Source organism: Lissotriton vulgaris, chromosome 5 (assembly GCF_964263255.1).
Source record: "Lissotriton vulgaris chromosome 5, aLisVul1.2, whole genome shotgun sequence".
In the NCBI taxonomy this organism is placed as follows: Eukaryota; Metazoa; Chordata; class Amphibia; order Caudata; family Salamandridae; genus Lissotriton; species Lissotriton vulgaris.
Genome location: NC_141693.1, coordinates 244,041,600 through 244,058,029, shown reverse-complemented (window position 1 = coordinate 244,058,029; position 16,430 = coordinate 244,041,600). Strand labels below are relative to the sequence as shown.

The 16,430-nt window shown below is 44.8% G+C and overlaps 1 protein-coding gene across 1 annotated transcript in view; it reads right to left on the bottom strand.

Moving 5' to 3' along the window:
- Positions 1-16,430, bottom strand: part of LOC147710591 (CDK5 regulatory subunit-associated protein 2-like) — an 883,251-nt gene that overhangs the window by 572,879 nt on the left and 293,942 nt on the right. Inside the window, exon 17 of the mRNA XM_086921269.1 lies at positions 6,820-6,917. Within this exon, the coding sequence (XP_086777395.1) occupies positions 6,820-6,917 (98 nt within the window). The remainder of the gene's footprint in view (positions 1-6,819; positions 6,918-16,430) is intronic.

Below are 16,430 nucleotides of genomic sequence, written 5' to 3'. Positions count from 1 at the left end.
GTAGTGACAAGTTGTTTGAGTCCGAGGTTGGCGAGATTGTCCAGAAGGGTGGTGGCGTTGCGGTCGTTGTTCTTTTCCAGGTGAAAGTTGAGGTCTCCCAAAAGAATGTAATCCTCGGAGGGGAGGGCGTGTGGGGTGATAAAGTCTGTGATGTCCTCACTGAATTGTGCACGGGGTCCTGGTGGCCTGTAGAGGAGGGTGCCTCTGAGTGTGGTCTTGGGGTCGAAGTGGATCTGGAAGTGAAGGTGTTCAGCGTTAGCGAGATTGACGTCTGAGCTGGTTGAGATGCGGATGGATTTCTTATGGACGATAGCGATGCCTCCTCCTGTTTGGATGATGCGGTCCTTACGGATGATCTTGTAGCCTTCCGGGATGGCAATGCTGATGTCTGGGGCTGATGTGGCATTCATCCATGTTTCTGTTAGGAAGGCGACGTCTGGAGAGATGGTGTCAAGTAGATACCAGAGGTCGATGGCGTGCCTGTGGACCGAGCGGGTGTTGAGCAGGATGCATTTTAGGTGGTTTGTGTCAGAGAACAGTTTTGTGTCAGAGGATGAGGAGTTGTTCTTGGTGCCGTCGAACTTGCAGGAGTTGCAAGAGAAGGGTCCATGGATGTGTCCAGGAGCGGCTTGGACGCAGTTGGGGAGACGGCCGGGGTTTAGGGCTAGGAGGGTGGAGGCGTCGTATGTGAGGCGGGTGGGGAGGGTGGGACGGGGGCCAGGAGGTCTGGCGCTGGGCGCGGTCCAGGCGCGGACGGGCGTAGACGGGCTTACCTTTGGCGCACCTTCGGCGCGAATGGGGCGTGGTCGCTGCGCGTGAACGCTGCGCGCGACAGCATCAGTCATAAGTGGGTGGGGAGGGGGGAGGGGCGAGGGAGGATCCGATGGGAGGCGGGTGCGTGGTGGAGGGGGCGGGCTCAGGGCAAGACAACAACAACACAGCAAATGGCGGCTGCAACGCGAGTGCAGACCGGGTTGGGGGGAAATGCAGAGGTTATTGGCAAAAGTATTTTAAAACAGTGAACAAATGCAGGTACAGTCGAGCGCACAAGCAGGCAGGCACGTTCAAGCGCTTAATGAGGCCAGCAGCGCTATGCAGGCTAAAGTGAAGATACAGTGCAGCAAGCAAGATACAGAGCCGTCAACAGATCCCCGGGGTCGGTGCTGCCGGTGTTGGATGCCTGAGGCCCCAACCGACTCAGTGGGACCCAAAGGCGCACCAGCGGAGTCGGACAGCTCAAAGATGAGGTGCAAAGCCTTATAAAACTGTTAGAAAAAACATTGACGGAAAAAGGGTAGCCAAAAAACAGCTAAGGGCTAACTCTCTCTGGTTCTGCGCTTAGGCTGATGAGGAAAAAGAAGAACTGACGTCAGCGCCCCCAGGTGGCACCTATGTAAGTTCTGAGACATCATATCCGGAGCGCACGATGCCGGCGACAGACCCGGAACTGACCGACACAACCTAATGCAGCACAGGGGTACTGCTACTGAAAAATCTCGGATCTAGACTGACGCCTGGGGGAAATATAGCTCTCCACACCAGAAGTTTCTATCAGATAGTAGGCTTTAGGGAGTCCAAGTCCTTGGAAACACAGTGGTGAACAAACCTTTCCAATCTGCACCATAACAGGAGTGTATTGCGGGCCATCAGCCTTCTTTTAAGATGGTTTTACATTCCTGTGGAATGTTGAGGAACCCTAATTCTAGGACCTCTGATGCCAAATCACAAGGCTGGGATGTCTGGGATTCAGATGCCTCACTGGACTTGCCTATGCATCGGAAGTTCTGGCCTGAGGTTGGCAGACATATTTAAGAGAACCAGAGCTTTATGTCACATTTCAGTACTGCTAGATTAGTGATGTTTGCCCAAGTTTCCTAGCCACAAACGGAAGCAGAGAAAAGGTGGCAAAGTGCAGGCAAATATCCCAGACTAAATCACCCATAGTGCATCTAATATGGAGTGTAGGTGTGGGTATCTGGCTGCGAGGCTGCGAAGCTTGGGCATTTTGTTTTTCTGGGTGAACAGTTCTTTCTGTGGGGTGCCCTAATGCTGGAAGTATGGATTAAGGACACAGGATGGAGTTTTTGATGTGGCCTGAATAGCGGGTCTGCAAATGCCCTGAGTGCCCAAGGGATATGCTCAACCTTGAGATTAATTTTATGGCGGAGTGCCAGATTCCAAATCCCCGGGGCTACATAATAGAGCTTGGGAAGTGTGTGCCGCTCTGCTTCTGATGTCTGGGTATGTAGTCTGTCTAGATGAGGCCCACTTTGACCTGAATGACTTGTGACTACTAATCTTTCACTTAGTTCTGAAAGCCTTCTTACAAGTAATTAATGTAGCAACCCTATTATGAATGTGGCCACATTCTCTGTACAGTCATGTTGTTGAGGTGCGCTCACCAGTCTGTAAGAGAGATGTATATGGTAATGTTTACTTGCGGCATTGGGTCTGAAGTAGGTCTGACTTGCTTCAATTTGTTACTGTTCTACCATTGCAGAGAGCAGTGCACCTTCGCAAATACCAACACTAGATCTTCTCAATAACCCCCCTCCCCACCCCACTGTAGACCATTGAACTGCAAATTACTTTTAGAGAGGATGCATGTAGAGCCTTATGAGATGAATAATATTGATGCAGCTGGCAAACATTCCTAGAAGGTGCATTATAGTGCGCATTGTGAGCTGAAGACTGGGCTGAATAAGAGAAAGATTGGGTTGAAAAAGAGAAAGATTGGGTTGAAAAAGAGGCAGATTGGGCGCATTGTGAGCTGAAGACTGGGCTGAATAAGAGAAAGATTTGGTTGAAAAAGAGAAAGATTGGGTTGAAAAAGAGGCAGATTGGGTTGAAAAGAGGCAGATTGGGTTGAAAAGAGGCAGACTGGGCTGAAAAAGAGGCAGACTGGGCTGAAAAAGAGGCAGGCTGGGCTGAAAAAGAGGCAGGCTGGGCTGAAAAAGAGGCAGGCTGGGCTGAAAAAGAGGCAGGCTGGGCTGAAAAAGAGGCAGACTGGGCTGAAAAAGAGGGAGCGGGTGCTGAAAGTTTGAGACTGTTGATCAGGATAAGCTTTCCCTGTGACTGCATCAAATATGGGCTGTAGGAAGGGTTGGATTTGAAAAGGGTGCAAGTGGAACTTGATAGCATTTATGGAGAAACCCTTGCTGTGGAGCAGGAACATCGCTGCTTGAATGTGCACTTGGCCCTGCAGATTTCCGCTGCCCCTTATCATTCAGTTAGGGGAAAACATGAATGCCATCCTCCTTAAACACACAGCCACCACTGCCAGGCACTTTATAAACAACCTTGAAGCCATGGTATCCCCGAAAGGAAGCACTTGGAAATGATAGTGTGTCCACTTATTGCAAAAGTACTGTTGATGGGCAGGGTGGGTGGGTATGCAGAAATAGGCGTCTTTGAGTTTGAAATCACCCTTTCGAACACGACATCCCGCTTTCCAAGATTGGAGCCTTGACGTCCTTTCGCCAGGCATTGATGGCAGCCTCAAGTTCAGCTTTGCCATTGAGGAAGGTTTTGGTGCCAAAGGGGTCTTGACCACCAGTGCAGATGGAGCATTTGGTATAGGCTTTGGGTCGGACCTATGATGTTAGTGCCCTTGGAGTAACTCAGGCTCCACAGCTGATGGGCATTGATGCCCTTGGCTGAATGTTTGCCCAGCTCCGAAGCTATTGGTTGGTATTGACTAGAGGCTGAAAGCAGCAGAGGCCCTTGGCTTGCCTTGTCTCAGCGTTCATGCTTGAAGCTAAATGCCATACTTTCTCGGAAGAGGTGCTCTGTCTTGGCGTTAGACTTCTTCTGGGTGCCCAGTTAAGGATGTGGAATTCACGACCAAAGGTATACTCAGGGCTTTGGACTTGACCTTCATGTATGTCCTATGCACCAGTTTAAAGTGGCAGCCTGGCTCACTCTACAACACAACTCTGAACTGGGTGCCATTTTGCGGGGGGAGCCTGTTCTTCGGCACCAAGGAGATCATCTTCACCAAAGATGTCTAGGGTGCCTGAGATGTCCTGCATCCTTCTTCTGCAAATCATTGCTCCCTTCAATACTGGATAGTCTTCTTTGATCAAAAAGTGAGTACAGGAAGAATTGTTGTGGTTGGGGACAGGCAGAGATTGCACACCTCACGTTGGTCTGCCCAGGGAAACTTCGAGAGTCAGCAAGGGCGGTTCTGAAAGGGTTTCCATTGCATCACCCGTGCAGCATTCTCTGGTGAGGAAGGACTAAATTCAGTACTTGGTTCCAGAGGAGCTCAAGACTTTTGATGTCCAGAGGCATCTGCGATCGATGATGGTCTTCGGTGCTGCTGAAGGTACTGAAACTTGGTCTAATCAAACAGAATAGGAATGAAAGGTAAACAAACGCGCCCAATCACAAATGTGGTCTGGACACTGCGAACTGTCAGCCCACTCGGCGTACGGACCAGATGGTTCAAAAAAGCTATCTAATAAGGAGTAAGTGCCAATGGGAGTCATCACACCATATCATGTTTGCTTTTGCTTGGTGGGACAGCGACGAACCAGTTATATTAATTTATTTCAGACTTGGGGAGGTGGTGATCCCCTGGGCTGCGGGGGCACTTTAGTCCTGAGGCCCTCAGACGTAAAGTGGAATTTATTCCCAAACAAGCAGTGCGCCAAGATGCGCGTTTGAAGAGTGATGGAGAAAGGGGGCGTGGCCTCTGAAGATATCTCAGCAATCCCGCTCTGTGGGACTTGCTGAAAGTAGCAGGAGGGCTTGTTGGCCCCCAAGGACCCTCTGGACCAAAGGGGACGTAATCCCCCCACCTGCTTTGCACCAGGAGGCGCATTTGCAGAGTGGTAGTGAAGGGGGTGTGTCCTTCGGTGACTTGCTGGAGTTTTTTCCCCCTTTTTTCATTATTTTAAGGGAGGGGGCTGCGTGACCCACTAACCTGGGCCATTTTCGGCCTGGGGACCTGATCCTAAAGGCCAGACCTATTTTCAATGGGTGAGGGGCCACATGCATCCCCCCCCTTACCCAGGTTGATTTTGGCCCTGGGGACCCCATCACCCATCACCGAGCCTGACCTTTTCTTTTATTAGTATTTATAGGGAGTGAGGCGAGCCTTCCTCCCCTCCCCCAGGTTGATTTTGGCCCAAGGGACCCCATCCCCCCGGGCCCGTCTTCTATACTGGATGCCCCATTCCCACTCAGTTGTTTTCGTTGGAGACCACGGTGAGCCTGAAGGCCCCAGCGGTCTCAGCCGGCTCCCTGAGTCCTAAGGGAGCCGGCATTGCTTTTCGACCGAGGGAGCTGCTACCAGGCATGTACCCCACCCCCTCGCATTTATGTCATTTTTGTCTCGAGAGGTGGCAGTTTCCCACCACACCCCTACACATTAATAATCCATTTGCCCTGGGGAGGCTAAAGTCCCCAGGGTGCAGGGTTTGCTGTGAGGGCAATCCTTGAATAAACTATGAAAAATGTCCTGGGGCTTTAGGGATCCTAGGAGGGAGGCCCTACGCACCCCTTCTACATATGTGGACATGCCCCCGGGACCTGGCCCAACCGGGGGTCGATTAGAAATAAAGCATGGGAGACCGCCCTTTGTTTAAAAAAAAAATTCTGCGAGAGTTGCAGATCCAGAGTGACTGCTGACGAGTTCTTTAAAAAAAATGCTTTTGTGGCCTAGCGGCGTCCCTGTCGGACCCCCCTAAAGGCCTATTCAACCAAAGCACAAGATGGCGAGCAACTTTCCTGGTTTGAAGTGTTAGCGGCTAATCAGATCTCAGCACGAGATAGGGAGGGGTCTCGGATCCACAGCGTCCCTAAATATACAACTGGAAATTTCTTTAAATAACTCAGCAAATACTGACCGAATTTACACCATTTAACAAAAAGGTCACTTTCTGCACCAACAGCTACCTTTCTGCCATATTTTGTGGAATTCCAGTAGTTCAAGCTGTAGTCTTATTTAATATTTCCTATGGAAATTATCGTGGGGAAAACGTGTTTTGGGACCCCCTCTTTTTCTCGGCCCTCGCTTGTCGAAACACCCCGAAACTTTTAAGACAGCAGCTGAAGTGAGCGGCGAACTAGTTTTCAAAATGTTGCTAAGATTCGTCAAACGACGTAAAAGTTACAGATCAAACATCTTCCTAGGGAAACTACATCCTAACTAGAACTACCTACTGGCAACCGCCAGTAAGTAATATCTATGGATCAGGTTAACAAAGTGGTGGTTAATTAATGATGTTGGGATTGTTGGTGTTCGGCATTAGGTAGGTTGTCATTTTGTTATGCTTGTACTAGGGTTAGGACAGTGAAATTACATTGTTTTTCAATTGCTCCAATTATTGTGTCATATTACGCTATTCTATCTGTATTCTACAAAAACAGATTATTTTTAAAAGCAATTTCTATATCCAACAACACTTCCTTTCACCTATTCACACACTGGCACCCAAAATGACCATCCATGTAACCACATACATACGTAATCAACAATTATCGCAATATTTCCTTTTGTTTAAAAATAAAATAATTGGTTTTGTTACTCATCACTTCAGTTTGCTGGGCAAATGCTCTGTTTCCCTTCCATAGAAACTCTTCCATCATAACACAGGAAGGATGTCGGCATATGATTTTGTTAATTTTATATGCTTACACACTCATCTTATTCTCTTTGATACTTACAAATCCACAACAAATACAATGTGCAGTAAAAATTACATATATATGCCAATCCAGTTTATTTTTCATCATCTCTTCTGATAGTATCTACTTAAAAGTGCTTCTCAAAGTCTAACACAGATTTGTAGCAATAAAAAATGTAATGCTCACCCGGCCGGGTTCTCTACGGATTCCTTGAACGAAGAATATATATGATGCTCTGATTTTAAGGTAAAAACCAGCTCTTCATATTGGGCTTGCATGTTGGGCTGTGTTAAACAAAAAATACATTTGAAATCAAAAACTGTAATTGAATATACTCATGAAATGTGAACAATGAAATATTAATTACGGTTGAAAAAAGGGGGTAGCTGGTGATACCTGGTGATACTTGAGTAAATCAAACACTTTGTCACTTCCAGGTCTTGGGAAACGCTGCCACTTAGGGCTCAATTATGAAAAACTCACGGACGTTGATGCTCTTGTAACAGACATTATCAGGATTACAAGTATTATGGAATTGGATGCCTTCAATGTGATTTCCTTCAATATTCCCCATTTCTAAATGGACCCTCAGGGTCCAATTCGAAATGTACTGGCTTTTCATGCCCCTGGAAAACCCGTTTTGAGCAATAACGTTGTCTCAGAGGGCTAGAATTACCAAAGCCACAAACGGGCAACTCATAATGAGGATTTATTGAGTGAAAAATATGCCATGAGGCAGCTCATTAACTAGCTTAATGAACAAAATGAGATTTATCTAGCGCGCATCTACTCCAAGGAGTGTTAAGGCTACCCGCTCACAGATAGCTTTACAGGATTTGACAGGGCCTCTATTCTTGTATGAAAAGCAATGTTTTCAACCTTTTTCTGAACAGTGGGATAGAGTCCACAGAGCGTAACTCAAGTGAGAGCTTATTCCATGCTAAAGGACCCAGATAAGAGAAGGCCGCCCCCCTCCTCCGGTGTGGCGAATCTTAGGAATCCTAGCCTGAAGGCTGTTGCTGATCGCATGTTTCAAGTAGGGAGTTAAAAACTAATTTTGCCCTTAGGTAGCTAGCACCTGTGTGATGAAGCGCTTTGTTGACTAGGATCAGCACTTTAAACAGGATCTCCTTATTAGACACCAGTGGTGAGCGTGAAGGTGTGGGGGGGGGGGGGATTGGGGGAGGGGGACGGCTATCTCGGTGGAAGGTTAAGAAGAATGCGGGCTGCTGTGTTCTTGACCAACTGATCAGAGTTGGGGAGCCCAGATACATGTCATTTGCATAGTCAAGCCTTGATGTGATGAGTACTTGGATGGCTGATTCCTAGCAGAGATTGAGAGGAAGTGTACAGATGTCCACTTATTGTTTTTAATGTTTTTAGATAGGCTTAACATTTTTTGGGGACTACCCATTTGGGCCATGCACAGTGAGGATCTTACATTTGAACTGGTTCTGGTATTCAGATATAGGCCAATACAGACTGAAGACTACTTGGTGGTCCACATGGATAACAGATGTAAACGTTACTTGCCTGTAATATTAGTTAATTTTCACTTCTTTGAGTATGAAACTGATTGTTTTTCAACATATAGAAACAGATATATAACATATATTAACATATATAATTGAAAAGGATAAACAAGATCCTCTACGGGGCAGAACTTTGGGGCTTTAATAACCTGTCTAAATTGGCTGTAGCGGAGAATAGCTTCTTTCGAAAATTAGTGAATCTTCTGCAAAGCAACCCGGTAAAGCCCATGCTCCATGATCTAGGAAGGAATGCACTCACGGATAGTGCTAGACTACGCCCCTTGATGTACTGGCGGAGAATCTGGACAACCCCGGAACTGGCTCACTATGCTAAGGGTTTTAAAGATCTGATGCGCTGTGACCGTTTTAAAAAGATCTCATGGTTACAGCAGGTTAGATCACTTATGCTAAACATTGGTTTGGTGGCCCTGTGGGAAAACCCTGAGGAAGGCAGGTTCCCGTCCAGAGAACAAATGAAGGAAATATACTGGGGATGGGTGGATACCAATACATATAGGAACAGTGACCCCTTGACTTGGACGGGCCAATTCCTTGTAGTTAAACCAGTCCAAAATTTAGAACCTTACTGGGATGCTATCACAAAGCAACAAGATAGAAAGCTCCTGTTTCAATTGAGAGTAGGTACGCTCCCAGTCAAACTGTTTACAGCAAGGTGGGAGGCCTCAATGGATACTCTTTGCCCTAGTTGCAAGGAAACCTCTGAGTCTTTGGTTCATTTTTTATTTGCCTGTCCCGCCTATATTCGCCCAAGACAAATATGGCCTGCCCCTATTTGTCGAGTCCTGGGGACAAGGAAATGCGATGAGGCGCTAAGATTGCTTTGCTCTGAAACATGGCTGCCACTTAATATCGCTGCAGCCAAATATTTAGGCTGGGCATGGACTATAAGAGGAGAGGCCCACCCCTAACCACAAATTGGAGAGGCCCACCCCTAACCAACAGATACGAATGTCTTGATATGGTTGACTGACCATCAGCTCCCTCCACCAATGCTAAAGGTAAAAACAACATCCAAATTCAAACTACTTATATCTCCAGAGGAACACTGATGGCAGGAGCAATCCCCACATCCCCTCCTGGCTCTCTCATAGAGCCTTTTACCCCCCCGATGGAATTACCCCCCTACCCGACAACCCTTCCGGATCAAGATCTCAAACACGATCACCCATACCTTCCTGAAGAGCCACATAAGAGGCAACCAATTAACACCTCAACCTTATGTGAAATACATCTCTCTTCTCCCACCCTTCTCCCAAACACCCCGCCCGAGACCCATCACCCCTTGCTAACTCACAGAATTTAAATCCCACCCTACCACTAACTTGGGATCTCCCAGTTATTTACTGGAATGTAGCGGGCCTTAGATCTAAGACTCACCTCCAGTCATGGATTGATGTGATTAACAAGCACAAAATAGTCTGCCTCCAGGAAACCTGGGCTATTGACCCTATCCACATCCAGGGTTACAAAACTTTCCACATCCCCGCCAGTCCGTCCATGCATGGAAGACCCAAGGGTGGCTTAGCAATCTATCTCTCTAATAAAATCTCGTCCACGACCATAGAGGTACCTTTAGCGTCTCCAACTGCTCAAATCCTAAAGCTAGTCTTTGATAAAAGTTCTATCTACTACTTTATCAATATGTATAACAATTCCTCCCCCGCTGAGTGTGTAAAGTCATTGTCAGAAATCACCCAATATCTTCACGAACAGAAAGCAAAAAACCCGCAGTTACAATGTTATGTTGTGTGGGGTGGAGATTTTAATGTCTATTTGTGTAGCAACTATAAAAAAGGTATCTGCGGGCTCCAAGATGAATATGATTCCCCTATCACTCATTTTATTCACTCCAGCATTGGTACCACTTTGAATGACTGTCTTTTTTCATTAGAACTTGAGTTTGCTAACGAAACAGTGTATCCCCCTGTCGAGTTTAAGCCGACCTTTCACGGTAGAGGTCTTTCCACCACCATTGATTACATCCTGTGTTCGCAAACCCTAAAGAATCTCTTAAACACTTCATAACTGGTACTGATCCTTCAAGTGATCACTATTCTAACAGTATTACCATTATACTTAATTCAGCTTCACCAACCCACAGCAAGACCAGTCTTTTAACCCAGCAATCTCTGGCTATGGACAAAATCAACGGCTACACAGTAAAATGGTCAAAGATAAACCCCAATGAGGTTACTAAAAAGATTATCCAAAAAACTCTTCCCCTAATAAACATCTGTCTAGCGGAGACTTCATCTCCTCATATGATCCTCTCTAGTTTTGTTAATATCCTAAAAGCTATCCAGCAGGAGCTCACTCGCCAACATTAGGCCCACGACAAGGACTCCCGGGGGTGGTTCGACACCCATTGCCGCAAAGCCCTCTGTGTGCTAAAAAGAGCACTTCATAGTCAAGATAGGGACGTGGCTTTAATAGCCACATTAAGAAGGAACTACAAACTGGCCCAAAAAACCTGAAAACGGGAAATAAAAAATAATCTTTGGGCCCAACTACACGAGAGTACAAGGAGTAAGGATAGCTCGCTATTCTGGCGAACAGTTAAGTCCCCCTTCTTAGCGGATGCTACAGCTGTCCGACACCTAGATGTGGCAGTATCTGCTGAAAAATGGGTGGCTCATTGCTCACAGATTTTTGGGGATCCCACCTCTGTAACCTTGACCTCCCAAATCGAGGAGGAAGTCCTTATCATGGATAATATTTATCCTATCGACCTCCACTTCGACCTCGCGGAGGTCATAGTTGCACTGACTTCCTCGAAGACCGGGAAAGCTCCTGGCCCCGATGGAGTTCCCCTTGATATCTTTGTGAGTAACTTAGACCTATGGTCCCCAATTGTCACGCAAGTTATGTCCGCAGCCTCACAGGCCGGCCTAATTGACTCTTGGTCTACATCTGTGCTTTTACCCATTTTCAAAAAAGGGAGAACGCGATAACCCAGCCTGCTACAGACCCATCTCCCTCTTGGACTCACTGGGTAAGGTCGCCGGGAGACTAATCCTGGAGCGTCTCCAGGATTGGGCCAAAGAGAAGAAGATCATAACCGACCTCCAGTTTGGGTTCCAGGAGGGATTGGGTACTGTAGAACAGGCCCTTAATTTGACACTATTAATGGGTAAATATGCTAGGGCCAAAGGCGGAAACCTTTATCTGGTCTACGTGGACCTAAGTTCCGCATTTGATTGCGTAATACACTCTAAGATGTGGGAGATTCTGAGCAACCTGGGAGTAGACCCTCCACTCCTGAAATTCCTCCGCGAGCTCTACACGGATGCTAAAGCATGTGTGAGGTACGGCATTAATGGAGAGCTATCGGATTCATTCAGCATAGCAAAAGGCGTCAGACAGGGGTGCGTCCTCGCTCCGTTTTTATTCAATATCTATACAAATGGTCTGGAGCAAGCGATGCTGGAAGGCAGCAAGGATCTCCCCTGCATAAACACCCGGCCTATCCCAGCACTATTATATGCTGACGATTCCGTCATACTGGCGAGAACCCTAAACCAGCTCCAACTCCAACTGGACAAGTATTGCCAATATATGCTTTCTCTTGGTTTAAAAGTAAACAAGTCCAAGACTTTTGTGATGTACATAGGCAAGAAAGCTCAGAAACGCAAACCTCTTTATATAGACAATGTCAGATTAGAAAACGCTAGGGAATACCCTTACTTGGGGATCCTTATTGACTATCATATCACCTGGAAACCTGCCATCACCAGTAAAAAAATGCAGTTCCAGCGCACAACTGCGGCGCCGACTTCTTTTTCCAGAAACTTGGGCAAGCCCGCTCCCGCTGAGTTACTTAAAATCTATCAAGCCAAATGTTTGAGTGTGGCTACTTATGGAGCGGGCGTATGGGGCTATGCTCCTGCCGGAGAGCTCCAAGTAACCGAAAATGACTTCTTGAAATATGCATTAGCCCTCCCTCGAAGTGCTCCAAATTACGGTAGTCATATCGAGCTCGGTCTGGATTATCTAACTGACACCATTAGATACCAACCGATCCTCCTCTGGCACCGTATATTGACCAAAGAGCAATGCCATCTTACTCGGTCACTAATAACCGATTGCCTATCCCTGACCCACTGGAAAAAGATCCCTTGGTTACTTTAGGTGTTTAACTTTCTGAATGATTTGAATTGTCTAGCTTTTTTTACTAACCCTCCCTCACTTATGGACATACCCAGAAAGACTCTGAAGAATCTATGTGTCACCCATCTAAGAGATCTTCGCATGTGCTCAGAAATCGGTAAACATTCAAACAGCCAACTAATGGCGATTAAATCCACCCCTGGCATCCAACCATATCTGTCCTTTTATTTGTCAAACCATGATAGATATGTTTTAACAAGATTTCGTTTTGATTCCTTTTATAGTCTTGTCTCGTTCCCCGAGGCTTCAGACTGGTCACGTGAATTAACTAGATGCCCCTGCGACGGCAAAACTCTTCAGTCTACTTTGCATGTAATTTTATTTTGTAGTTTCTATGAGACCCCGCGTAAACGCTGGTTGGTCCCACTTCTCCGCCAAACGGGACTGAGAAGATGCAGACCTGCTCTCTTGGCACTACAGTTTTTAGACACACAATTTGTTGCTAAGTGTATAGCTTGCTTTTTAAAGGCATGTCTGAAAACCCGATCTCAATTGGCGGTTTCTGCATTGTAAACTTTTATATGCACAATTTACATTCAAACTGTCTACCAGTGTCACATTGCATAGGCGATACTCTTTTTAAAGACTAATTTACTGTTTTGATCATGTATTAGTTAACATTGTAAATATGAAATTTTTTATTAATTTGATGCAAATATTTTTTTACAATGCACTTTTATGATTGTAAAATAAATCGAAATAAAGTTTCTTTTGAACTTTGACTATAAGAGCCAAAGCTACTGTGGTATCATGATTAATGTGCTCAGTGTATATGTCTTTAATTGTTATAGAGACTTGTATATATATGAACTTATACATGTCCACGGCTCCCAAATTAGCAACATTGTACTGCTTCTTTTCTATTGTTACTATGAGCTGGGTTTCCATGTGTGTTTATTGCTCTAGTTGCACTGTTTTATAAAAACAAATTTATAGATGTTTTTTAACGGAGAGATGCTACTCATTTTACCTGATTTTATCTGTTTTATTGGGAGCTGATGTAATGGTTTATGCTTTTATGACAAACTGTCGAATAAAGCTTAATTGATGATGATGATAAACAAGATCTTATTCAAATGTATTCAAAAGGTCACTTTTTGAGACCCTGTTGATCGAAGGTGAATGCAAAGTCTCAGCAGAGGCTTAAAGCGCGAATGAGTCCATAACTGGTGCTTCATATCAGTCAAACATTTTGAATCATACGGGCAGCTTCCAACAATACAGATGTTTAACATCAAGGCGTTTCAACTGACAGATACGAGAGCACAGTCCAGGTAGTATTTGACCTCCGTAGAGCACAGAAGAGCAGATCTTGGTTTATAGCTACAATATGCAATGTATAGCTATCGATCTACAATATTCAGTGTATAGCTATCGATCTACGATATGCTGCGATTAGCAACCTATCTCCAATAAACTGTATTTAACTAACCATCTACAATATGCTGTGTACAGCTATCCATCTACAAATTGTTGCATTGAGCTAACCAAGTACAATATGTTGTTTAGCATTTACAATATGATGTGCATAGCTATTGATCTACAATATGTTCTGTATAGCTATTCATCTACAACATGCTATGCATAGCATATAACATATGCTGTGTACAGCTATTCATCTACAATATGCTATGTATAGCTATCCATCTACAATATGCTGTGTACAGCTATTCATCTACAATATGCTGTGTATAGCATCTAAAATATGTGTGTACAGCTATCCATCAACAATATGCTGTGTTTAGCTGTTCATCTACAATATGCTGTGTATAGTATCTAAAATATGCAGCGTACAGCTATCAATCAACAAAATGCTGTGTATAGCTATTATTCTACAATGTTCAGTGTACAGCTATCCATCAATAATATGATGCGTATAGCTATCCAAAATTCAATTTAATTTTAAAAAAAAGTTTATCCGCTCCTAAAAAGCAATAGGCCATAAAAGTATATAAAAAATCATGCGCTTAACTGTAAACACACAGAAAAGTGAAAAATAGTCATAAAATGAGAATATTTTAAAAAAGCTAAAATGACTTTTAAAGTACAAAACAAACATGTCAGATAATACATAAGATATCCATGCTTGAATGAGCAACATGACCATAAAATTACATAGAAATATTGCACATAGCTGTTCGGAAAGATATGCCAGGAAATGCATCAAACATCCAGAATTAAAAGGGTAACGGGGAACTGGATCAGATTGCAGCGCACTGTTACAGAATGGGAGATGAGCGCTACAATTAAAAAGCAGGTAGAGGGGATAGCGAGAGAACAAAAACCTCCAATGCGGTCCGCCATGCGCTCCTACTGTCCCTCGCTAATGGACACAATGCATCTATCATGTTCAGTGTACTATGCCATGCTGCACATAATGATCTATTGGATTAGCCCAACTTAGTGCGTCTAGGCCTAAATGCTGCTTTCAGAAAGGCATAGACCGAAAAGACAATTTCAGGGGAGCACAGGGATTGTAAGTGGAGGAGAGCAGGTCTGCAGCTTTCCATCTACAATATGCTGTGTATAACTATCCATCAACAATATGCTGTATACAGCTATTCATCTACAATATGCTGGGTATAGCTGTCCACCTATAACATGCTGTCTATAGCTACCCATCTAAAATATGCTGTGTATAGCTACCCATCTAAAATATGCTGCGTACAGCTATCCAGCTACAATATGCTGTGTATAGCTATCCAGCTACAATATGCTGTGTATAGCTATCCAGCTACAATATGCTGGGTATAGCTGTCCACCTACAACATGCGGTCTATAGCTATCCATCTACGTATGCTGTCTATAGCTACCCATCTATAATATACTGTTTATAGCTATTCATATACAATATGCTGTGTACAGCGTCTACAATATGCTGTGTATAGCTATCCAGCTGCAATATGCTGTGCATAGCTATCCATCTACAATATGCTGTCTATAGCTATCCATCTACAATATGCTGTGTATAGATATCCATCAACAATATGCTGGGTATAGCTGGTGATCTACACTATGCTGTGTATAGCTCTCAAGCTACAACGTACTGTATATAGTTCGCGATCTATAACATGCTGTGTTTAGCCATCCATCTACAATATGCTGTGTATAGCTCGCAAGCTACAATGTACTGTATATAGTTCACGATCTACAACATGCTGTATATAACCATCCATCTACAATATGCGGTGTATGCCTACTTGCAGACAATAGCCCTACTGCACTCTTGACTCAATCTACAGGAAGTGCTCCACACTCAATCTAGCTCGCTCCCCCTTAAAACAATTATTACATTAAAATACAATACTTGTCATCCTACAATCAACATTAACCTTTCCTTATTAGGCCCTTCTTTCTCCTAAATGATTTTACATAAAAAGAATACCTTGTGTGTTGCAACACGCCAGCTCTGCCTCATATATTACAGAACATTATCAGGTGCCCCCGTTGTGCTCTAGTCTACACTGTCAATGCAAGCGTAGAGAGTAAGAGCGTTGTGAGCAGAGGAGCTGCATTCCCCTGCCTCCTGTAAGACTGCACAGACACACAGTATGCAAGGGAGATGGCAGCTGGCTACTCTGAGACATCACGAGCATGGCCACACATCCCTCAGGTCTGGGTAGACTGTCTTTGGCCATTTCACTGCCTCCTTCAGGTGTGGAAGTACTGAATCAGAGCAAGCATCTGCTTCTGAACCCAATCTTCCCTACTACAGAAACGGACTACTCTTTGAAATATGAGACAGAGTGGTACATTCCGAGAGTCTGGAGTTTCCAGCAGCAGGGTTTTAAAGCTTGTCCCACGTTCCTTTCTAAAGAAACACATGGCCTTCAAGGTGGCCTGCCCAGAAAGTTTCCTGTGTGCTTATGCACTCATAGATGTGAATCAAAAGCCAGATGCACTTTTCTAAGCACAATCACTTTGGGATGCACTGCAAACTCGTTTAGTGAACAGGGATAGTTCAATGGCTAATATTTTGCATGTGTTGCACAACTCAAAATCAGAACTAGTGATACAGAAGGTAAGGGGCATATTCTTCTTGTGGCTACTTCTTACCCCCAATTGCTAAACTTGAGA